The following is a 24288-nucleotide window of genomic DNA, read 5'->3' as shown; positions in this document are numbered from 1 at the left end:
CCCCGCCTGCTCACATTCCTCCCCGCTGCGCTCACTTCCTCCGCCCGCCCCGCGGGCCGCCCCTCGGGGGCGGGGAGCAGGAGGGGCTCGGACCGGCTCCTCCCTGAGGTGGGGGCGCCCAGGCGGAGTGAAGACCCCGGGGCGGGAGTACTACTCCACGCGCTGGGTAGACCCGATTCCTGTGTGACCTCGGGTGGTGAGCCGCCCTCTCTGAGCCTTAGTTGCGGTACTTGTAAAATGGGGAAATGCGCTTCCACCTCTTGGGGCTGCTTGAGGGCCGTGAGATGGGGTACGGGGTGCATTGGCCCTGCGCTTTGTGCCTAGTGAGCGCTCAGTGACATTTCTGTGATTCAGGGATGGGGAAGGATAGGGAGGAGCGCAAAGGTCATTCCAGTCCTGCCCAGGGCCTCCCACCATTCCTGAGTACCCCCTCCCCATTTTCATTATCTCTCTCTTCCACCTCTCTCCTCCGAAACCTTGGAAACGGAAACCCAGGAAAGTCCCCTCCCTTCCCCCACCCTCCATGTCTCCCTGTTGGAGGCTGCTGGGGATTCCTGACCCTTCAGTAGAGGCTGCTTCCTCCTCGGTAGGAAGGACACCCATCCCCCTCGCCCAGCCCCGTCTGCCTCTTTGGACGCTGCATTGGATTCTTTAGCCAAGTTCTTTCATCTCAGTTTTATCTTTTACTGTCTCACCTCTTAGGGATTCCTTTACCCAAGCCATTTACTTCTTTGCTTTTAAATTTTCTTTCACTTTCTACTCCACTGCTTCAGATAAGTTATCCAGTTGGCTTTACTTTAACATCTTTATCTTTCTAGGCCATTCTTTTAGCTATTTGTTTCTCTATCAGAAAAGCCCAGAGGCCACTTCACACCTCTGTCTCCATTTTTTTTTTCTCCTTTTTATGACTCAGAGGGCTTTAGAATATCAGAATTAGTGGTATCTTTTCAACCTACCTCAGACTCTGTGCCCTCTGACCTCCAGCTCTGGGGCAGAATAAGGGATCAGAGTCGCTGGGCCCTGCAGGAAGACCTCGGAGCTGACCCCTATTCTGGCCCCTACCCCATAGTCATCCTGGCCAGGGTCTGTTGCTTTGGCACCTTCACCTGCCCACAGTAGCAGCCTTCCAATGGACTCCCTGCTCCTGGTAGAGCCACCTCTTCTGAAGAGAAAGCCCAAGCTCTTCTCTTGGTCCACAAGGCTCTGCTCCCTCTGGCCCCTTCAACCTCTCCAGCTGCATCTCTCCCTATCCTCCTCCCCAGCCTCAGCCTTTCTGGCTGAGCATCAGGGAAGACCAGATGCTCAGATGCTTTGGCTTCTTTCACTTCCCCAAACTCAAGGAGTCTCTGTGCCGCACTTGCACCTGGCAGAATGCCTTTCTACCCTCTGCCCCCACCCTCATTTACCAAACTCCTCTGTATGGAGGAGGCCTCAGCTTGGAGTACCACTTCTTCCCCAGAAGACTTCTCTGAAACACACCCCACCTCCCCACTACCCCGCTTCACCCTCCCCTGGATTGTGTTCCCCTGGGGCACTTTCCCTTCATAGGACCCACTGCAGGGAGAAACGTGTTGGTGGAGATCTTTAATGTTTTTCATGCCCACTAGACTGTGGATTTCACATTGGCAGGACCATTTTGGTCTCCATTACCTTGGTATCTTCAGTCCTGGTCCCAACACATTTTTTGACTAAAGAATGAACAAGTGCCCCCTCCTTGGTCTTCCCTGATGCTCTGCAAAGGTTCCCCATAGTTCTTACCTGGCGTCTCTCCTCAGGGGTGGGGTCAGGTGCTGCGTGGAAGATAGGTCACTAAAGCACAACTGAAACCTTAGGCTCTGGGGGACTCTGTAGCTAGGATACAACTTCCCCCATACTACTGACTCGTCAAATAGCCTGCACCATCAGGGTACTCATGGGCAATAATAACAAGCAAAAACTAACAGACATTTAGAAGAACAGACATTTCAAAAGAAAACATCTATCAGGAAAATGATTAGAATACATGGATCAAAAATTCAAAATTAGCCTAATAAACATATTACAAAAGATAAGGGAGAATATTAGCAATATGAAACATGAAAATATAAAAAAGAACAAGCAGAAATATAAGGTAGAGAAAAATATAATTATTCCAGTGATCTATGGCTTCATAACAAATTACCCCAAAACAGTGGCTTAAAGCAACAATCAACAAAAATATTTATTTGCTCACAAATCAGTAAGCTGAGGAAGCTCATCTCTATTCCACATGGCATCAGTTAGGACTGGTGGATTCACTTCCAAGATGATTCATGGGAATTCCCTTGCGGTTCAGTGGTTAGGACTCCTGCTTCCACTGCCAGGGGCCCGGGCTCAGTTCCTGGTCCGGGAACTAAGATCGCACAAGCTGCGGGGCGTGACCAAAAAAAAAAAAAAGATGATTCACTTACATTACCAGCAAATTGTTATTGGCTGTAGGCTAAGAGCTCAGTGGGGCTGTGGACCAGGGCACTGGGTCCTCTGCGTGTGGACCTCTCCCTGGGCTGCTTGGCTTCCTTGTAGTATAGTGGCTACAGTCCATTAGTAAGCATCCCAAGAAGAAGAACAGTTCTCTGGGCCTACGCCTGGAAATGGGCACAGCATCACTTTTGCCATACTTCACTGGTCAAGCAGTTACAAAGCCCAGATTCAAGGGGTGGGCAGACATGGAGCCCATCTTTGGATGGGAGAAGCACATGGGACCATATATTAAAATTACCACAATAATTGAAATAACACAATAGGCGATCTAATAGCATAAAGTTATAATCAAGAATGAATCAATAAATTGGAAAGACCAAGTTAAGGAATTCTCCCAAAAGAAGAAAGAAAAAATAAAGAGAAAACAGAAAAGAGATATGGGAGGATAGAAAAACAAGTTCTAATATCTGCACAGTAGGAATTCCAGAAAAAGAGTAAAATAAAAATGGAGAAAAAGTACAACATGAATGAACCTTGACAACGTTATGCTAACTGTAGGAAGCCAGATACAAAGGTCACCTATTATATGATTCCATTTGTAAGAAATATCCAGGATAGGGAAATCCATAGAGACAGAAAGCAGATTGGTGGTTAGGGGGAAAGAGAAGGATGGCGAGCAACTGCTTAATGGGTAAAGGGTCTCCATTTAGGGTGATTGAAATATTTTGGAACTAGATAGAAGTGGTGGTTGTTCAACATTGTGAATGTACTAAATGCCACTGAATTATTCACTTTAAAATGGTTAATTTTATGGTATGTGAATTTCACTTCAATAAAAATAAATTGCTAGAACTATAGGGAGAAACTGATACATACACCATCACAGTGGAAGATTTCACCACAACTGTCATGCTTACAAATAGGTCAAAAAAAACACACAAAAAACCCAGCAAGATATAAAAGATTTTAATAACACAATTAATGACGGTGACCTAATGGACATGTATATAGTTCTACATACAATTGGAAAATTCCTTATTTTGGTCAAGTATACCTGGAACATTTACAAAATTTGATTATTGGTTGTGAGGAATACCTCAACAGAACTTCTGCTTCCAATGATGATTGTGTAACAGCGGCCAAATATTCACACACCATAATTATGTACAGTATATAGTTCACAAAATGAACACACCAGGTAACCAGCACCCAGATCAAGACAGAGCACTTTACCAACAATCCTGAGGCCCTTCCTCATGCCCCCTGCCAGTCATTACCTCCCCTGAGGATACCCTTAAACAGACTTTAACATCATAGATCAGTTTTGCCTGTTTTTGTACTTTATAGAAATGGAATAATATGATAGGTATTATTTTATATCTTGCTTCTTTCACTCAAGATTATTTTGTAAGATTCTCGCAAGTTGTGGTGTGTGACTGTAATTTGTTCTTTTTCATTGCTGTGTACTCTTCCATGGAGTTAATATAGCACCGTTGATTTCTCTATTGTTAGGTTATTTTCAATTTGAAATTATTAAAAATAGCTCTTCTCTAAATATATTTGTTCATGTCTTTCAGTGCACATGTGTGCAGGCATTTCTGTTGGGTCTTTATTTTTAAATTTTATTTATTATTTATTTATTTATGCAGGCTATGCCAGATCATCGTTGCAGCATGCAGGCTCTTAGCTGCGGCATGCAAACTCAGTTGTGGCATGCATGCAGGATCTAGTTCCCCAACCAGGGATTGAACCTGGGCCCCCTGCATTGGGAGCGCAGAGTCTTACCCACTGAACCACCAGGGAAGTCCCTCTGCTGGGTCTTTAGGGAAAAAAAAAAGTTAAATCCTTGGGTATATGTGTCTTTAACTTTAGTAAATAATGTCAAACTCTTTTTCAATGTAGTTTTTATCAGTTTACACTGCCACCAGCAGGGTATGAGAGAATACCTGCTGCTCCACACCCTTACAAACGCTTGGTATTGTTCATCTGTTGAATTTTAGTTATCCTTTTCTGTGAGTTTTATTTTGTGTGTCCTTAGTGACTAGTAAGGTTGACTACCTTTTCATTTTCTTTTTTTAGTATTTATTTATTTATTTGACCACGCTGGGTCTTTTTTTCTTTTTTTCAACATCTTTTTTTGAATTTTTGAATTTTATTTTATTTATTTTTTTATACGTAGGTTCTTATTTGTTATCTATGTTATACATATTAGTGTATATATGTCAATCCCGATCTCCCAATTCATCCCACCACCACCATCCCCCCCTGCCACTTTTCCCCCTTGGTGTCCATACGTTTGTTCTCTACATCTGTGTCTCTATTTCTGCCCTGCAAACCGGTTCATCTGTACCATTTTTCTAGGTTCCACATATATGCGTTAATATATGATATTTGTTTTTCTCTTTCTGACTTACTTCACTCTGTATGACAGTCTCTAGATCCATCCATGTCTCTACAAATGACCCAATTTCGTTCCTTTTTATGGCTGAGTAATATTCCATTGTACCTATGTACCACATCTTCTTTATCCATTCATCTGTCGATGGGCATTTAGGTTGCTTCCATGACCTGGCTATTGTAAATAGTGCTGTAATGAACACTGGGGTGCATGTGTCTTTTTTTTTTTTTCTTTAACATCTTTATTGGAGTATAATTGCTTTACAATGGTGTGTTAGTTTCTGCTGTATAACAAAGTGAATCAGCTATATGTATACATATATCCCCATATCCCCTCCCTCTTGCGCCTCTCTCCCACCCCTCTAGGTGGTCACAAAGCACCGAGCTAATATCCCTGTGCTATGCAACTGCTTCCCACTAGCTATCTATTTTACATTTGGTATTGTATATATGTCAATGCTACTCTCTTACTTCATCCCAGCTTACCCTTCCCCCTCCCCGTGTCCTCAAGTCCATTCTCTATGTCTGTGTCTTTATTCCTGTCCTGCCCCTAGGTTCATCAGGACCATCTTTTTAGACTCCATATATATGTGTTAGCATACGGTATTTGTTTTTCTCTTTCTGACTTACTTCACTCTGTATGACAGACTCTAGGTCCATCCACCTCATCACAAATAACTCAATTTCGTTCCTTTTTATGGCTGAGTAATATTCCATTGTATATATGCACCACATCTTCTTTATCCATTCATCTGTCGATGGACACTTAGGTTGCTTCTATGTCCTGGCTACTGTAAATAGTGCTGCAATGAACACTGGGGTGAATGTGTCTTTTTGAATTATGGTTTTCTCTGGGTATATGCCCAGTAGTGGGATTGCTGGGTCATATGGTAGTTCTATTTTTAGTTTTTTTTAAAAAATTTATTTTATTTATTTATTTATGGCTGTGTTGGGTCCTCGTTTCTGTGCGAGGGCTTTCTCTAGTTGTGGCAAGCGGGGGCCACTCTTCATCGCGGCGCGCGGGCCTCTCACCACCGCGGCCTCACTTGTTGCGGAGCACAGGCTCCAGATGCGCAGGCTCAGTACCTGTGGCTCACGGGCCCAGCTGCTCTGCGGCATGTGGGATCTTCCCAGACCAGGGCTCGAACCCGTGTCCCCTGCATTGGCAGGCAGACTCTCAACCACTGCACCACTAGGGAAGCCCTATTTTTAGTTTTTTAAGGAACCTCCATACTGTTCTCCATAGTGCCTGTATCAATTTACATTCCCACCAACAGTGCAAGAGGGTTCCCTTTCCTCCACACCCTCTCCAGCATTTGTTGTTTGTAGATTTTCTGATGATTCCCATTCTGACAGGTGTGAGGTGATACTTCATTGTAGTTTTGATTTGCATTTCTCTAATAATTAGTGATGTTGAGCAGCTTTTCATGTGCTTCTTGGCCATCTGTATGTCTTGGAGAAATGTCTATTTAGGTCTTCTGCCCATTTTTTGATTGAGGTGTTTGTTTCCTTAATATTGAGCTGCATGAGCTGTTTATATATTTTAGAGATTAATCCTTTGTCCGTTGATTTGTTTGCAAATATTTTCTCCCATTCTGAGGGTTGTCTTTTCATCTTGTTTATAGTTTTCTTTGCTGTGCAAAAGCTTTTAAGTTTCATTAGGTCCCATTTGTTTATTTTTGTTTTTGTTTCCATTGCTCAAGGAGGTGGGTCAAAAAAGATCTTGTTGTGATTTATGTCAAAGAGTGTTTTTCCTGTGTTTTCCTCTAAGAGTTTTATAGTGTCTGGTCTCACATTTAGGTCTTTAATCCATTTTGAGTTTATTTTTGTGTATGGTGTTAGTGTTCATAATTTCATTCTTTTACATGTAGCTGTCCAGTTTTCCCAGCATCACTTATTGAAGAGCGTGCTGGGTCTTAGTTGCGGCACTCTGGATCTTCATTGCTGGTGCGGGATCTTCGTTGCGGCATGTGGGATCTTTTAAGCTGTGGCATGTGAACTCTTAGTTGCAGCATGTGCAATCTAGTTCCCTGACCAGGAATCAAAGCCGGGTCCCCTGCATTGGGAGCGCTGAGTCTTAGCCACTGGACCATCAGGGAAGTCCCTTTCTAAGAGTTTTGTACTTTTATCTTTCACATTTGGAACAATAACATATTCAAATTAATTTTATTTTGTATGTTTTATTCTATATGGTGTGAACTAGGGGTCAATATCCCTTTTTTTTTTTTTTTCACAAATGGATATCCAGTTGTTCCAGTTTGTCCTTATGGGTTCATTCAGGTTCTCCTCCACCTCACATCCAGCTCTCCTTTTTAACTCTGGCCCAGCTTACCCGTACAGATTTAAGACCCAACACCAGATCAAGCAGCCTTTTCCATTGTCTCCTATATGTGCATAAAGTCTAATCCCTATAATAAATCTCTTATTTTATATCATTCACTGTGGATCTACTTATCTGATCAAATATTTACTGATATGATGCTCTTAAAGTGGGAAGACTCACTCTACTTGATGTCAAGACTTGTTTTAAAGTTGCCGAGATGGGACTTCCCTGGTGGCCCAGTGGTTAAGAATCCGCCTACCAATGCAGGGGACATTGAGCCCCGGTCCGGGAAGATCCCACATGCCGCTGAGCAACTAAGCCCGTGCACCACAGCTACTGAGCCTGCGCTCTAGAGCCCGCGAGCCACAACTACTGAGTCCGCGTGCCACAATTACTGAAGCCTGCGCGCCTAGAGCCCATGCTCCGCAACAAGAGAAGCCACCGCAATGAGAAGCCCGTGCACTGCAACGAAGAGTAGCCCCCGCTCGCCGCAACTAGAGAAAGCCCGTGTGCAGCAACGAAGACCCAATGCAGCCAAAAATAAATTAATTTAAAAAACTAAAGTTGCCGTGATTAAAACTTTATAGTATTAATACTACAATAAACAAATAGCCCAAATAAATGGAACAGAATTCAAAGAGAGACCCACACACATATGGACACAATTTATGTCATATGTGGCACTATAGTCTCTCTGCTAATTTCAAGTTCCCATGGAAGGAACTTCGATCTGGCTCTGGCCCACCCTTGCGGATTGGGAGAGGAAAGTGGTCCGAGAGGGAAGGCCTGTAGTAAGCTGAGCAGATGGCACTATGTTCCTTTTTTTTTCTTTTCAAGACCTGATTTCTCCACCTCCATTAAAAAATCAGTTTAAGAAAAAAAAGAGGACCTTATCTGAAAAATCTAAAAGCTTTTCATGCTTTCTCTCTTGATATTTCCAAACAAGTTAGTTTATGCTATAAAAGGTATCACCCTTTAAAAACAAACAAACAAACAAACAAATTTTTAAACCTTTCAGAGAGACATTGGGAACTACCACTGTCACACTCCATGATGGGATCAACTCTGCACTTGATTCCTTAGTGCTCTTCTGTGGGCTCAGGCTTTTAGAATAAGAATAAGGTAAGATGCCTCTGCCTTTCCTGAGAAAGACAAAGCTGGAGGCCAATGGGAACCACCCATCTTGAGCAGCTGGGTCTAGAACATAAGACCGCTCACCAACCAAGAGCCCACCAGACCCAACCCCCCTGCCTGTGAAGAAGGAAGGACATTCACACCTGGCTCTGTACCCAAAGTGTTTATTCTCAGCATACCTATGTTTGTGCCTGGACCACTAGGAGGGGAACTTTGTGAGACTTTGACACAGTGACCTCTGGAGGACTGGCCAGGTCACTAGAGCCATAGGATGAGGATTGAGAAGGTGGCAGCAGCCATGAGGCCTAGAACGACGTGTGGGGAGGCTTTTGAGGGCCTCTGGAGGGCCTGATTGGTTGGCCACTTGTTTCCCACATGGTGTGCGGCCAGGTGTTCATTCTGAGGCTGAGTCAGGTGGGAGTGGCACGACCTGCCCACCTGCCTGTTTGGAAATTCATCCTCCACAGGGCTCTGGCCACTGTTTTCCTCTCTCACCTGGGGATGAAAGTCAGCAGTCAGTGGCTTCCCCAGCACCCACCCTCCCACGCCCGTCACCCGCTGAAACACTGAACCATCTTTTTGCCCAGCCCAGCATACCTGTTCCACTTGTCTGAAGACCCGCAGCAGGTTTCCACGAAGGACACCCTGCAGCTCTTCCTCCCTCCAGCCACGCCTCAGCAACTCCTCTATCAGTACCGGGTATGTGGACACGTCCTCCAGCCCCTCAGGGAACCGGTGTGGCCACCAGCTGGCTAGCTGTGGACCCGATCCTGGCCTAGGGCCCACTGTCATACCAGCCCCAGCTACATGTGGGAAATGAAGGTCTGTGTTCTTCAGGCTACTGAATGGAACTTGGAAGCTCCTTGAAGACTGGGCTTCTGCAGCATTTACCTGCTGAGCAGATGCTCAGTCCACAGCACATCTGCTGGGCTGGGAGTAGAGCATGTGCTGGGCAGATGAGGTCTCCTGTGAGGGGGTGGGTACTTAACAACTGTGATGGCTTGGAGTGGGAATGGGTCCACTGGGCCACAGGAGGGACAGGGAGAGTCCAGGAAACAGGTCCTGGGAGTGGGGAGATGTCAGGTGGGCTGGAAGGCCAGAGTCTGTGGTGGAGGCCTGAAGGATGGGAGGACCATGGGATAAGGAACTGAGACTAAAGGACTCCCCACTGAACCCCCACCCAAGACAAACCCCAGGGAAACACTCACCGGCCAGACCCATCATAGTTTCCGCTAATCCCGATGAACTCAGATCCAGTGACAGCCCTGATGTGGTCAAAGTGATCTAGGGGGTGAGGGTTGTGGTGGGCAGCACGAGGCTGGAGTTAGATCCTGGGACCAGCCCTGGTCTGGGGGAACTCAGCGTGGTCAATCCCCTGCCCACAGCACTCTAGGACATAACAGCTGACTCCACAGAGCTCCCAGCCCATTGTGAGTTCTGAAGTGGCTATAGGCTAGACACCGGACCCAGAGTGAACCTCAGGGCCACCAACCCCTTTGGATCTTTTCCTGCCCAGGAGCCACCACGCCTCTGGGTTCCTTGAGAGCCTGGTTGCGGGGCTCTGCCTGTCCTTTCCAGAGATGTGGGAGCAAACGTGAGACTCGGAGGCAGAGGCAATTGCCTCCCCCAAACCCATCAGCACTGGTTGTAGCCCTAGATCTGGGTTCAGGGCAGTGAAGAGCTGTGTCTGCTCCCCTGGGCTGTTGGGAGGCCTGCCCAGGGCCCAGCAGGTATGCCAGACGCCTAGAGCTGTCCTGAGGGCCCTAGCGGCCACAGGCCAAGCTACAACTGCACAAGGAGTCGAAGCAGGGCTCACTTGCCACGGTGGACACATTAGCAAACAGGTTACACGGCAGCACCCCCGTGGACAGCGACACCATAACAATGCCACCATTTTTCTTCTACATGGATAAACAAATGGACACTCAGCTGGGCACTTCCAGCCTGATGGCCTGCCACCTATGCCCTGGGGGCCCTGATAGGGTAAGTGCTCACTCCTGGCCTGAGGGGTTGGGTAAGGCTTCACTTCTCTTGGCCCCTGGGTGGAATGGATTTGGCCTTGAGTTTCAGAGATGGGGGAGGGTTAACCAGCCTTGGATCCAAGGGTGAGTGAGGCCTGGGCTGGTAGCTTTGTTCAGGGTCAAGGGTCTTTGGATAGGGACTTCCCTGGTGGCGCAGTGGTTAAGACTCCCCACTCCCAATGCAGGGGGCCCGGGTTCGATCCCTGGTCAGGGAACTAGATCCCACACGCATGCTGCAACTAAGAGTTCTCATGCTGCAATTAAGGAGCCCACCTGCTGCAACTAAGACCCAGCACAACCAAATAAATAAATAAGTAAATATTAAAAAAAAAAAAAAAGGATCTTTGGATGAAGCATGCCTAGTCCCAGGTTTGAGGGCTGGGGTGGCTGCTCACCAGAAGTTGCAGGATGTCATCGGGAACATTCAGCATATTGTCGCACACAGCCTTGGCAGCTGAGTGGGAGAAGATCACAGGGGCCCTTGACACCTTCAGGGCTTGCCACGCCAAGGTATCCGACCCGTAGGACAAGTCTACCATCATGCCCAGGCGGTTCATTTCCCCTATCACCTTCTGCAGGGACAGGTGGGGTTTTTTTTTGCGGGGGGGGGGGGGTCAGGAGGGACGCACGTGTATGCACATATCTGTAGGGAATGTGAGGGGTAGGATATGGAAAAGGAGTCCTTACCTCACCAAAGCTTGTCAACCCACTGATGTCGGTGTAGAAGTGTTGAAACTTGGTGGAACTCTCTGCCCTGAAGGACAGCCAGAGGAAGGCAATCTAGCAGGCCCTACCTTGGCCAACAGAGCCTGGACTTCCAGGCTCTTTGTCCATCCATCCCACCTCAGAACAGGGTGAGGATCCGGACCAGCTGCTTTCTGGGAGTATGAGGGATCTGCTGAGACCCCACAGCCTTCCTCTGTGGACCCCTCTGTCCTCACCTCTCTGGCAGTTTCCCCACCATGGGTCTACCGTTCCACCCTGGCCAGGCACTGCTCACCAGGGCGTGTTGCAGGTGAAGGTGAGTGTCAGGTAGCGTACTCCCAGCAGATAGAAACTGCGCAGCACAGAGAGGCTGCTGTCTAGTGAGTGACCACCCTCCACACCAATAAGGCAAGCCAGCTTTTGAGTGCTGTTCAGTCCTAGAAGAGGGCAGAGAATCAAGCGGTCAGAGCCCAGGGCCAGAACCACCAGAGTGAGGCCCTGACTATCCTCCCATTCCCCAGCCCACCTCTGGCTGAGGTCACAAGCTCCAGTTCAGAGTAGGAGGCACACATGCGACGAATGAGGTCAATCTGCTCCAGCGTGAGGCGCACAGCATCCTGGTCTTGGGTGTGGCATGGTGCATAGGCTGACCAGAACTGGGGGTTGGCCCAGGGGTCCAGAATGAGATCAGGGTGGTCTCCAAGTGCCCTTGGCCTGCTACTCCTCCTCAGCCCCCAAGGTACTCATCTGGGTCAGTGGCCCTGAGTGCGGCACTGCATGACCCCATGGTACCTTGATTATTCAGCTTGCTGCCAGCAGCCAAACTGGCGGGACCCGTCCTCACCTGCTGTTTGTCCATGTGATATGTGAATGCCCCAAAGGCAATCCACCATATCCTTTGTGGTTTCAGAGCCCCCACGCTCGCCAAGGATTTTCTGATCACTTTCTTGGAGTCTCCACAGAACCTGGGCAACCATGCCGCTGGCCAGCTTTGACCTCCAACACCCCTGCACTCTCCAGCAGCCCCATGATGGCAGACTGCGTGTCCTCTGATAGTCAGAGGCCTGTCTACCCAGGTTCCTGTGGCCCCCACATTCCCCAGCGGCCGTTAAGTGTGTCCCTCTGGTACCTGGGCACCCACAAGGCCATCCCTGAGCTTGTCCAGGCTGGTTTGGCCAAGGCTGAAATTGCGCAGGTTGACCTCCTGTTGCTTGTTCCGGAAATGCTGTTTCAGGAGCAGGGGCAGGTGGTTCTGGCTGGGGGGGGGGGGTCAAGACAAAGTAAGAGTAGAGGACGTGGCCTCCAGGTCATGGGCCTGTTCTGTCCCAGCCCACCTCCCCCCTCACACAGACGGTAGTCCTGAGGAGGAGTTCTTAGGTGGGGGGGGTTCCACCGGCAACGGGGTAATGGGGAGGAAGGCGCCATGGGTGATGGAAGAGAGAGGGGTGGTGTGAGGGAGCCTCCTACTAGCCCTTCCTCTCCTGCCCAGGGGCGGGTTCAGCCCCCACCAGCCGGCACGCCGCACCGACGCACCCATCCACGAGCCGGAAGTCCCGCATCAGGGCCCGCGCGCGCTCATGCAGACTCGGGGCTCTCGGGGAGCCCGGCACTGTTGGGGCGCTGGAGGTGTCCGGCCGGGTCGAGGCGCTGGGGGTTCCCTGCGTGGTCCGGGCGCGGGTTACCGGCCACAGCAGCAGCCACAGCAGGAGCAGCAGACGCAGAAGAGGCCAACAGGTGAGCGCGCGGGGAGCCTTGCGGCCTACGGGCGGCATGCCTCACAGGGCCGAGCAGGCGGGCAGAGGCGGGTCTCGAGAGCCTGAGAGGGGCGGGCGAGGGTCAGAAGGCGACGATGGGGTCCCAACCGTCGATGTAGGTGACCCAGCGGCGCGGCCTCGTCTGAAGCGGCTGGAGTCAGGACGCTCGACAGACGCGCGGGGACCCATAATGCCGCCTCACAGCGTGGCCGCCAGGGGGCGGTAGGATCTTCCCGCCCGGACTAGGACGGCGCCCTAGTGGGCCAGGCTGGCTTCTGTTGCGAGCGCCCGCTAGCGATGCATCGCGGGCTCCCTCCGCCCTTGCTCCCGGCCCTCCAGCCACCCCTCCCGAGCTGTGTGTACCTACGGACTCGGGGAGGAGGCCAGTGGGGGAACTGGGAGGGGTCCAGGAATCTTCCTAATTTCACCTCTAGCCAGGCAGGTCGCAGGTCCATGTGGGGTTTTAGTTGCAGGGATATGCCCGCCCTCCAACGGGTTAAATATTCCATGAAATTCTAGGAAGAATTAGAATTCAGAAGAGTGAATTAGATCTGTATGTTTTGACTGACAGAAAGGTGATTCCCTATATATTTTTAATAAAAATGAAATTTAAGAATAATACTTATGGGAGACCATTTTGTTTTAGTATCTCGTGTTAAAATTTACTTCTGTGCATGTGTTGTTACACACACACACACACACACAAAAGACCCTAGAGGAATATACATACTAAACATTAGTTAATGGTCGCCATCTTGGGAAGGGGGTTACCTACTCCCTGGTCAATTTATGTCTCATCTTTTTTTGTATATGGTCATCCTGGCTGAGGGAAGTCGGAGGCAGTGCTGGTGAAGGCTGGCCATGGTGGTAAGAGGTTCATGAAGGCACCAGAACAGTGGCTGAGCCTTGAAAGGATGGGGCTTGGATACCGCAGGGGAGTGGAGAGGGCATCTGGATTGGCCAATAGCCTAGGCAAAGGTCTGGTTTGAGCAGGATGACTGTGCTGTGGGGGAAGAGCTGGAAGAGTCTGCAAGGCACAGACTAGGGGGACAAGGTCCAGTTAGGGCCCTTGGAGCTAAGAGCATGAGAGGCTTAGTCTCCTAAGGACAGGCAGAACTCCTCCTTCAGGACAAGGTGGTTTCCCAGCTGGCCAGTGGCCTGGACAGTATAATTCTTTGTTTTCTGTAGAAAAAGCTATGGTTTAGGGGGAACTGATCTCAAAACTGCAGTTGGGTGGCATCTGAGCCTCCTGGGCCTGCATCAGGTCCTGCCAGGCTGAGAGGGGCCAACAACACAGGCTGAAATCTAGTCTGAGTTGTCCCCCCCCTTTTGCATTTGTATGTGTCTCCTCTCTCTTGGACTCCCTGACAAGCCGGCCTCCCCTCTCGGTACCAGAGGGACCTTGGCCTCTGGTGACCACTGCCCCCTGTCCATCACTGCCCCTTTCTCATGCCTCAGGGGCAAGGACAAAGTCTGACCTGGTTGCCTCCAGCTTGCCTTCCTCAGCTCAGGAAGGACAAAGGGGGGTGGAGGTGTTTATATTTCTGGTGACTCATACATCTGAGCTGACCTGCCACAGAGGTCTTCATTTAGGTGACGTTAAACAACTTAATGAATGATGACTTTGCTGATAGTTTCTCAGAAGTGCAGAAGCTTTTCATATACATTTGTTTCCTATATTAGTCTTAGGTAAAAGGAGAGGGCATAATGTTTACAGTTAATTTTAAAATGTTATCAAATTAATGCATATGCAGTTTCAAATGTCTGGTTTTGGTTGACTAAGTAAATAAATCAAAGTTACAGTCCTCCTGACAATCATTAGAAAGGTTGGGAAAAATATAAAAAGGATCTTCTTGAAGGCATCAGGGAGTTAACAAGATATTGAAAAATTACTTGTGAAGGATCAGGGAGGGTGGAAACCCAGAGGTGGGCCAGGTCTTTGGGCTGTTTCTTCCACTAGGGACTTTGTGGGGCTAAGGAAATAGAGATTAGTATCCAGGGTCCCCCAAAAGTAAGGGAGAACCCTGAGGCGTTGGAACACAAGACAGCACACCCTAGGGGAAAGAGTGAATCAGGCCTCAGCAATCCTGGTTATCAAACAATTGTCTCTCAACTGCAGATCCAGCCTTCTGTTATTCTCTGCTCTGTGAGGCTGGGGCTTGAACTCTTGAAACCACATTTCCTAGCCACCCAGCTGGCTTCCTATTACATTCTGCCAGTAGGAGTTACCAGAGAAAGGGAGATGGAAAGACAGGAGAGGAAAACAGGAATGTCTCTCTCATTTTTTGTGTTTATGTCATTGTGGCTCCAGCAGTGGCAGTTGGCTGCGAGCTCCAACTTCTTCTGGCCATCGTTGAGCAGCCCTGTCATGCCCATTCAGAACACCTGTACCGACTGAGCAGAGCCTTAGAGACCTTAGAGGTCTGAGCGCCAGCAACACAGGGCCCTTCTATAAGCTTCTATCTTCTAGTAACCTCCACCTCTTCCCATTTCCCCCTAATTGGACTCGGAGCTGGATCAGCTCAGCTTGGAAGGCTCTGAAATGGGATTAAGGTGATCTCGGAGCACTGCTCAATCCATCCAAAAGAAGTCAAGCAAGAAGAGAACAGGTGAAACAAATAGAAAGCACTATTAGAACTTTCTGAGTAACAATTCAGAGACCAGCCAACTTGGACCCTGAGGCAAGAGGAAAAATGTGTACTTCTATACACATTATAAATGTATTTTTTAATGGTTAGTTTTTTCCAGAATATTAAAATAGTTGAAAAAAATGGAAGAACTTAAAAGTAGGTGTATTAAAACTCACAATACTATTTTATGTTTCCATATTTTACTTATACTCAAACCAGAATTATAATTTTATTTCTCTGGCTTTAATGGAAGCAAACTCATGAATAATATTTTCAAAACCTGCTTCTTTGCTTAGTTCATTTTCTATTGATAGATTGAATGTTTGACAATTTCTCTTGACCAAGTGACATTCTTCAGTAATTTTTAAAAATAACTGCAGTTTACTGAGACTTCTATTGCAGGATGCCACCATAACTAGTATAGCTAAAATTTTTTTCAAGGCTATTCCCAAATTTGGATACGATTCCACTAAGCAAAATTTGTGAATCAATTTTAGAAGATCCAAACACAATGCCGATTTTATATTACAAAGCGTCAATGTTGCGTGTTTCTTAAAGCCGTCAGTTGGAATTTCTATATGACTTAAAATTTCAGAATATGTAGCAGGCAAGTCAGTGGCTGCTTTTGACAAATCAGATGTATTCATAGAACATAACTTTTCTCCAGTTAAAAATTCAAAATCCGAAGACTCTGTTTAAATTTTTATACGTCCATTTCAAACGTGAAACTAGGACACCTATAATCTGCTTAGTTTCTATTTGATATGCACTTTCCCATAATAATTGATATTCCCATTAGGTGGTTTGTATATTTCCAATTTCTCTCTCTCCTTTTGTTGGTCAAAAATGTATTTACTTTCCTTCATTTTTTAAAAAATTTATGTATTTTATTTCAGCTGCATTGGGTCTTCATTGCTGCACACGGGCTTTCTCTAGTTGTGGTGAGTGGGGGCTACTCTTCATTGCGGTGTGAGGGCTTCTCATTGCGGTGACTTCTCTTGTTGCGGAGCACGGGCTCTAGGCGCGCGGACTTCAGTAGTTGTGGTGCACAGGCTTAGTTGCTCCGCGGCATGTGTGATCTTCCCGGACCAGGGCCCGAACCCGTGTTCCCTGCATTGGCAGGCGGATTCTTAACCACTGCGCCACTAGGGAAGCCCACTTTCCTTCATTTTTGAAGAATATTTTCACTGTCCACAGAAGTCAACATTGGTAGTTACTTTCATCAGGCTAAAGGTGTTCCACTGTGTGTGGATTTCCATTATTTCTGTTGAAAATTCAGTTGTCAGTTTTATTGTTGTTACACAAGTTAAAGTGATTTTTTTTGGCTGCGCCTCGTGGCTTGCAGGATCTTAGTTCCACGAGCAGGGATTGAACCCGGGCCCCAGCAGTGAAAGCACCAAGTCCTGACCACAGGACCACCAGGTAATTCCCTAATGTGATTTGTTTTAATATGACACCTTTTTTTTTTAACATCTTTATTGAAGTATAATTGCTTTACAATGTGTGTTAGTTTCTGCTTTATAACAAAGTGAATCAGCTATACGTATACATATATCCCCATATCTCTTCCCTCTTGCGTCTCCCTCCCTCCCACCCCTCTATCCCACCGAGCTGATTATGACAGCTTTTAAGATAATCTTTGGGGGAATTCCCTGGTGGTCCAGGGGTTAGGACTCCGCGTTCTCCTTACCGAAGGCAAGGGTTCAGTTCCTGGTCGGGAAACTAAAATCCCACAAACCGCACAGTGTGGCAAAAAAGAAACCCCAAAAAACAAAAAACAACCTTTGGTCTTTGGCTCCTAGAAGTTTGATTTTTTTTTTTTTCAGTTAAGTTTGATTTTGAAATGCATTTGGTGTTATTATGAATAGTGCTGCTATAAATATTATTTCATATACCTCTTTAGGGAACTGGAGAACATATGTATGCATTCCTCTTGGATATATAGCTGGGATGTAATTGCTCAGCCAATGGGATATGTGTAGATTGTTAGTATTAACTATTATCTTTTATTAGTCATTATCTTTTTTTATCATGTTATTTATTATTATTACCTCTCGTTATTTTTTAAATAAATTTATTTTATTTTATTTATTTTTGACTGCGCTGGGTCTTCACTGCTGCGTGTGGGCTTTCTCTACTTGCGGCAAGCGGGGGCCACTCCCGGCTGCAGTGCACGGGCTTCTCATTGCGGTGCCTCTCCCGTTGCAGAGCATGGGCTCTAGGTACGCGGGGCTCAGTAGTTGTGGCACGCTGGCTCTAGAGTGCAGGCTCAGTAGTTGTGGCACACAGGCTTAGTTGCTCCGCGGCATGTTGAATCTCCCTGGACCAGGGCTCGAACCCGTGTCCCCTGCATTGGCAGGTGGATTCTTAACCACTGCGCCACCAGGGAGGCCCTACGTCTCATTATTAACTCAATGTATTAACTCAATCTTGGCTATAATTAATGCAGTTGCTATTATCATTAATGACCTGGGGGAAGATGGGGTGGTTGTCTAAGTAGCCTGAACCGATTAGAGAGGAAGTCCCTGAGGAACAGGGGAGGGGGTGTGCCCACATCCAGAGCAGTCTAGCCATTGGAGGTCCACGGCCCATTAAGTAGCCTGAGATTCTGGGCTCTGTGCAAATAGGTACAAAGATCATTTGTGATCTAGGCATGTTCTCTTCTTGGGCATCTGAACCAGAATTCCCTGAAAGATCCCCAGGTGGTACTCAGTGGGTCAGGATGTGGATTGAGGTGAGCTACACAGAGGGAACCGAGTAAGGTCCACCCTCCCGCAGCCAGAGCCACCCACTGTCTTCTTCCAGTGCTGAGCCAAGCCACCTGGGTTTCCTCAGGCCACTGCCAACAGGTCTTCCTTGAGTATCCGGTGTCTAAACTGCAGGGTCCCCCACCAAACCCCAGTATTGGGAGCCTGCACCACAGACCCCAGCACGGAGAAGGACACTCGTGCTGATTCCATTTCTAAAATATTTATTTTCAGGAAATGTTTGTGCTCGCATGCAAGGAAACTTTGTTGGGTATCTGTGGCTGCCAAAGTGACATCTGGCAGGATTAACTGGATCACCAGAGCCAAACAATGAGGACTGGGAAGGCAGCAATAACTGTGAGGCCTGGGCCCATGTGGGGGCAAGATTTTGAGAATGACCACTTAGGTGACAAAATGGGATCCCCACGAACCGCAGCTCTGGTTAGTTTCTGGTCTGGAGCCAGATCCTCTCTCTGATGCAGACGTGGGAGGACGGAGCAGCAAGAGCTGCCCAGCTGCTCATCTGGGAACTCATTCTCCAAGGGACTCTGTCCCTCGTTCTCCTCCCGTACCTGGAGGCGGCAGTCAGCGGGCAGCACCTCTCACAGCACCCCCGCGTACACCTGCTCAGACCACCTGCTCAGAGCTACTCTTTTGCCCAGCCCAGCATACCTGTTCCACCTGTCTGAAGACCCGCCGCACGTTTCCTCGAAGCACACCCCAGAGATCTTCCTCACTCCAGCCACGCCTCAGCAACTCCTCTATCAGTACCGGGTATATGGACACGTCCTCCAGCCCCTGTGGGAACCTGTGTGGCCGCCAGCCAGCCAGCTATTGGGCCTCAGACCTGTTCCCTGGTTCTGAGTCAGAACCAAAGCCCTATGTGTCCAGGGTCCACTGAACCCCAGCCCTGGTCAGATATGGAAAATGGAGACTTGGAGAGAGTAAATGATTCACTCCTGCTCTTCATCCTTCAGAGGAAGGCCCCAAAAGCGCCTCGACTATTCGTCAAAAGTCATTGAATTGTACTGTTAAGATCTATGCCTTCCACTGAATGCAATTTTTGCCTCCATTTATAAAGAGAAGAAAAGCTTTTTAAGAACTGGGTTGACCCCCCTGCATGCACAGACCCAGCTGCAGGCAGAGAAGATGGTCAGCCCAGCCCAGACCTTGCTAAGAGTCTGCTCAGAGGCTGTGGGTCTGCTGGCACTGGATGGGCGCAGATGCTGGGCAGATGAGCTCTGTGTGGTGTTTTAGACAAATATGATGACCTAGAGTAGGGCCAAACAGACAGGAGAGCCCAGGAAGCAGACCCTGGGAGAGGGGAGATACCAGTTGGGCCAGCACACCTGAGGCTATGGTCAAGGCCATGAGGACCACAGTGTGGTGGGCACGGTGGCTGTGAAAGCCCCACTGCTGCCCAGCCAGCCTGAGACAAGCCGTGGGGAAGCACTCACCGGCCAGCCCCGTCATAATCTCCGCCAATCCCGATGAACTTCCATCCAATGACTGCCCTGATGTGGTCGAAGTGATCTGAAGAATGGGAAGTCAGCAGTGTGGGGCTTCCAGGGCAGGGGTGGGGGTGATGACTGGCCTCTGTTGATTCCCCTTTTTGCAGCCTGTAGGCCAAACGGGCCAGTTCCTTCATGGCCTGGCACCGAGAGTACCAATTAGAGGACCCTGAGATTTGATGTGAAGTGATCCCAGCTGGCTCTAGACTGGACTTCAGATTTGGAGTGGACCCCAGAGCCCCCTGTTTGGGCCATTTCCCACCCAAGATTCACCCTGCCTCCCAGTCTCCTTGAGAACCTGTGGGGGCTCCTTTCCCCGGGTGTGGAGGATGAGAGAGGAACAAGAGTACAACTGATGAAGACCCCAGAGACCTAAGGAGCTGTCCAGTCCCTTGGCCAGAGGTAGGGGGAGTGCGCTTTAGGAGCCCCTGCAGAGGCACAGATGGGCAGCACCCGGGCTCTGTGTCTGACAGCCTCCCTGATACCCATCAGTATCGCAGTTTTGATTCCATGGCTCCAGTTCCACGTGGCACCAAGGTGCTGTGTACCGTCCATTATTGGGTTTTTGGGAGGTGTACCTATTGCCAACAGGTGGGTCAAACCACTGGGGCTCTTCTGAAGTCCTCCCCAAATTTGGACCCAGCTTCAGCTCCAAATCAGAGTTTTCAGAGAGCCCAGGGTGAGGCTCACCTGCCACAGTAGGCACGCTGGCTAACGGGTTGCACTGCAGCACCCGCACGGCAAGGGCACCATCGCGATGCCACCGTTCTTCTTCTGCAGGGGCGGACCGGTGGACAGGCAGCTTGGCCCCCAGCACGCCACCTGCCTGTTCACGCGCTCGGCCCCTGTGAGGAAGGTGTTGAGGTCAGAGTCGTCTCCTCTCTGGTTTGTGTGAATGGAGGAGCCGCAGCCCTGGTCTGGGTGGTGTCTTGGCCCTGGGTTTCCGGGTTTGGAGGAGTATCTTACCACCTAGACCCCCACCTAGGGCTCAAGAGTTCAGGGGCTGTGGACCGTGGGTTTTGGGGGCAGAAGATATTTAACCTGGGGTTTGAGGAAATTGAGGGAGAAGAGGCTCAGGTTCAAGGGCTCCTGGTTTGAACCTCTTGCTTTAGGTTTGAGGGCCAGGGCAGTCTCTCACCAGAAGCTGCAGGATATCATCAGGAACATTCCGAGTGTTCTTGCACACACCCCGGGCAGCTGAGTGGGAGAAGATGACAGGCGCCTGTGACACTTCTAGGGCTCGCCGTGCCACAGCATCGAGACATGGGACAAGTCCACCATCATGCCCAGGCGGTTCATTTCTGCCACCACCTTCTGCAGGGACAGGATGGGGAGAGGGCATCAGGGCTGCATTTATCTTGTGTGCATTTATCTGTAGGGAACAGGCGGGGCTGTACATTCATGTGGGGCAGGATATGGAACCCGGGTCCTTACCTCGCCAAAGCTGGTCAGCCGACTGACATTGCTGTAGAAGGGGTGGATACCCTTTGCTGAGCTCTGTGCCCTGCAGGATGGCCAGGAGGCAGTCTGACTGGTGGCCATGACTTGGCTACAAGAGCCTAGAAAGAGGTTCTGTGGAACCGTCTACACCTGCAACTCCCTGGTGCAAGAGGAGGGACCCAAACTGGGCTGTGCCTGGCAGTAGGAGGGCCCTTCTGGGGATTCAGTCTTGTTCTGCAAACCTCCATTCCCCTCCCCACCCCAGGTTCAGGGCTGGATCCCAGGGGTAAACTTGCTTTGGGCCCCAGCGTGATCTTGGGCAGATCCCTGCCTCACTGGGCCCTTACCATCTGCACTGCGCTCACCAGGGCGTGTTGCAGGTGTGGGTGAGTGTCACGTAGCGCACACCCAGTGCATAGAAGGTACGCAAGATGGAGAGGCTACTGTCCAGTGAGTGGCCGCCCTCCACACAAATGAGGCAAGCCAACTTCCGGGTATTGTTGTGAGCTGGGGGCAGGTAGGTCAGATGATCATTTTCAGAGGCAGGGGTAGCTTACTGAAGTCCCTAGCACCTACCACCACCAGTCTGTTTACCTTTTTTTTTTTTTTTTTGGCCGTGCCGCGCAGCATGAGGGCTCTTAGTTCCCCCACCGGAGCTCAAACCCGAGCCCCCTGCAGTGGAAGCGTGGAGTCTTAACCTCTGGACTACCAGGGAAGTCCCCCGTCTACCTTTAACTGAGGTGACACGCTCCAGCTCAGAATAGGAGGCACACATGAGGCGGATGAGGTCAATTTGCTCCAGGGTGAGGCGCACAGCATCCCGTTCGTGGGTCTGGCACGGGACCTAGGCTGACCAGAACTGAGGGAAGGCCAGGGCTTAGTTTGGGCTTTGGAACTCCTTGGGCTTCTCATAGCCTCCTCAGCTGGCACAGCACTCACTGTGCCCAGAAGTCACATGTAATGCGTTGCTTTTTCTGTGGTACTTGGATGCCCGTCAGGTTGGCTCACTGTGACCCCTGTAGCCCCCAGCATCCATGGCATGGCACTTTCTAGGTCACTATGGTAACTTAGTTCCAATGTGACTAACCTGTGGTCTCTGAGGCCCCCAAACTGCCCCACATTCCCCAGCAGCCATGGTGGCACCTTGTGTGTCCCTTTGGTACCTGGGCACCCACGAGACCGTCTTTCAGCCTGTCCAAGCTGGTCTGGCCATGGCTGAAACTGCACAGATTAGCATCCTGTAGCCCATTGTGGTAAAACTGCCTCAGGACCAGGGGCATGTCGTTGTGGCTGGAGGGAGGTCAAGGCAAATGGGTGGGCTCCTTAGGTCTTGGGATCAGGCAGGACACATTGCCTGGCCTGGGCCAGCCTGGGGGTCCCCCACCTCACACTGTCACACAGACTATACTAGGAGCAGCTGAGGCCTGGGCTGAGGGGTTCCCACCAGGGAGGGGATGACAGAGAAGGGGAAGGGCATCCATAGATGATGGAGAGAACATCCAGGGGTGGTGTGAGGGAGCCTCCCCACTAGCTCTGCATGCTCCGGACCTCCCCTGCCCAGGGCCAGGCTAGGCCCCCACCGGCCCCCACCAGCCCGCACACACTGCAGCCACCCGTCCACAAGCGGGAAGTCCCGCATCAGGGCCCGCGTGCGCTCCCGCGGACTTGGGGTGCTGGAGGTGCCCGGCGTGGTCTGGACACGGGTTACCGGCCGCAGCAGCAGACACAGCAGCAGCAGCAGCAGACACAGCAGAGGCCGCTGGCTGAGTGCGCGGGGACCTTCGAGGCCCCGGGCCGCAAGCTGCGCAGGGCCAGGCAGGTGGGCAGAGGCGGGTCTGAGAGGGGCGGCGGATGGGGTTCTGCCCGTCGACACAGGCCACCCAGCGGCGCGGCCTCGCGAGGGGGGGCGGGGTGAGGGAGGGGATACAGAGTCACAGGACCCTGCGACCCGTGTGCGGAGAGCCGCGATCCGCGAAGCCCGGCAGCCACAGGGCGGCACTGCCCTCCCGCCCCCTGCTCAGAGGCAGCTCCCGCGGGCTAAGCTGGCCTCTGCTGAGAGCCCGCTCGCCTCCCATAGCGGGTTCCCTCCGCCCCTGCCCCTCTTCCCACGCCCACTGCTCCGAGGGGTCGCCCTAGGTTGCTCTCCCCCGCCTCTAACCTTCCTGTCCAAGCTGGGGTGCTTCTCTCAGAGGGCCACCTTCAGCCCGAGGCCTCCCGGGAGCACACCTCATCCCCATCTGCCTGCAGCCGGTCCCGCCCACTCTGAGGGCTGCGTGCGAGTGTCTGCGGCCACAAGTGCTCTGGGCTCCCGGTTTCCCGGTACTGGGCCATGTGGGCTGGTGTGGGGGAAGAGAGAGTTTCTGGAAATGGGGGGGGGGGTAACCTTGTGAGCTCTGGATTCAGGAAGGGGCCCTCTGCCCCCGACCTTCTCTCTCCACCTACTTGACTCCCCAACCTGCATGACCATTCTCTGGGGACTTCAACCAGCACCTGGGAACTATCAGGAACCTCCCCCACTTCTATCAGCCAGCCTCAGGAAAGAGCGCCCTCAGGAGTTGCTACACCTCCCCAGGGCCTGAATAGAGGGACTTTTGGGATGTGAACTGAACAACCTTCTGGGGAGAGTCAACGACCCTTTTACTCAACAGAGCAGGAGCCCAGTCAGTAGGCTATTTGAGTGGAAGGAAATGAAGTCATTTCCATGGCAGCAGAGCCCCCATCGCAGCAACCTTCCTCCCAGAGCTGCTGGCTGACCTTCTGGACAGGATCCCTCCTACCTCAGCGTGGAAGGCCCGGCCTCGTGGAGAAGTATAGTTTCTGAGGAAAGACCTGGCACCTGGGTTCTGCTGCTACACTTGCCTTATCTCGTGGCCCTTGTGGCTCTAGCTTTCCCAGAAACCTCAAGGGCTAAGTGCCTGTGCTTGCTCAGAGGCCGCACGCCATTCCCCATTTCAGCCTCAGGCCCTCCCCCTAGCTGCCTCCTCTGGGGACCCCCTCCCACCCCCCCCCCACACACACAGAGGGGATGTGCCTTCTCACAGAAGCTCAACCACTGAGATGCTTTAGGGACTGTGCCCAAACTCCTTCATCCCCAGCCTCTCAAGTTTTTGCTCTGATCCCTGGCACCCCCTGTAGCTGTTCCACCTTTGGAAGCTTTCCTGGGTAGCAGGAGTGCCTAGCACAGGGG

The 24288-nt window shown here is 50.3% G+C and overlaps 2 protein-coding genes across 3 annotated transcripts; both read right to left on the bottom strand.

Annotated features, from left to right (window-relative positions):
- Window positions 1-216: 216 nt before the first annotated feature.
- On the bottom strand, window positions 217-15158 carry LOC309617501 (dipeptidase 3-like). Of its 2 annotated transcripts, none has more exons than XM_082369937.1 (9): window positions 12553-15158; window positions 12149-12275; window positions 11546-11675; window positions 11315-11456; window positions 11002-11068; window positions 10710-10886; window positions 10110-10194; window positions 9502-9577; window positions 217-9041 (listed from the first exon to the last, which is right to left on the bottom strand). In XM_082369937.1, the coding sequence occupies exons 1-9, from the start codon at window positions 12789-12791 to the stop codon at window positions 8552-8554; spliced, it is 1533 nt and encodes a 510-aa protein (XP_082226063.1). In that variant the 5' UTR covers window positions 12792-15158; the 3' UTR covers window positions 217-8551. The 2 variants fall into 2 exon arrangements, with proteins under 2 accessions (XP_082226063.1, XP_082226062.1); XM_082369936.1 differs by lacking the exon at window positions 10110-10194 and adding an exon at window positions 9278-9409 and having other exon boundaries at window positions 217-8781.
- LOC309617552 (dipeptidase 2-like) lies at window positions 15158-22588 on the bottom strand. Its single transcript, XM_082370024.1, is given in 12 exon segments — window positions 15158-18722; window positions 18832-18958; window positions 19608-19683; window positions 20352-20408; window positions 20411-20435; window positions 20800-20921; window positions 20924-20975; window positions 21096-21165; window positions 21467-21608; window positions 21831-21945; window positions 21949-21960; window positions 22265-22588. Coding segments are annotated over 12 exon segments (1173 nt in total). The 5' UTR covers window positions 22382-22588; the 3' UTR covers window positions 15158-18464.
- Window positions 22589-24288: the final 1700 nt, after the last annotated feature.

This window comes from Balaenoptera borealis (assembly GCF_965194805.1).
Source record: "Balaenoptera borealis genome assembly, chromosome: 19".
In the NCBI taxonomy this organism is placed as follows: Eukaryota; Metazoa; Chordata; class Mammalia; order Artiodactyla; family Balaenopteridae; genus Balaenoptera; species Balaenoptera borealis.
This window is presented reverse-complemented; position numbering and strand designations above follow the sequence as displayed.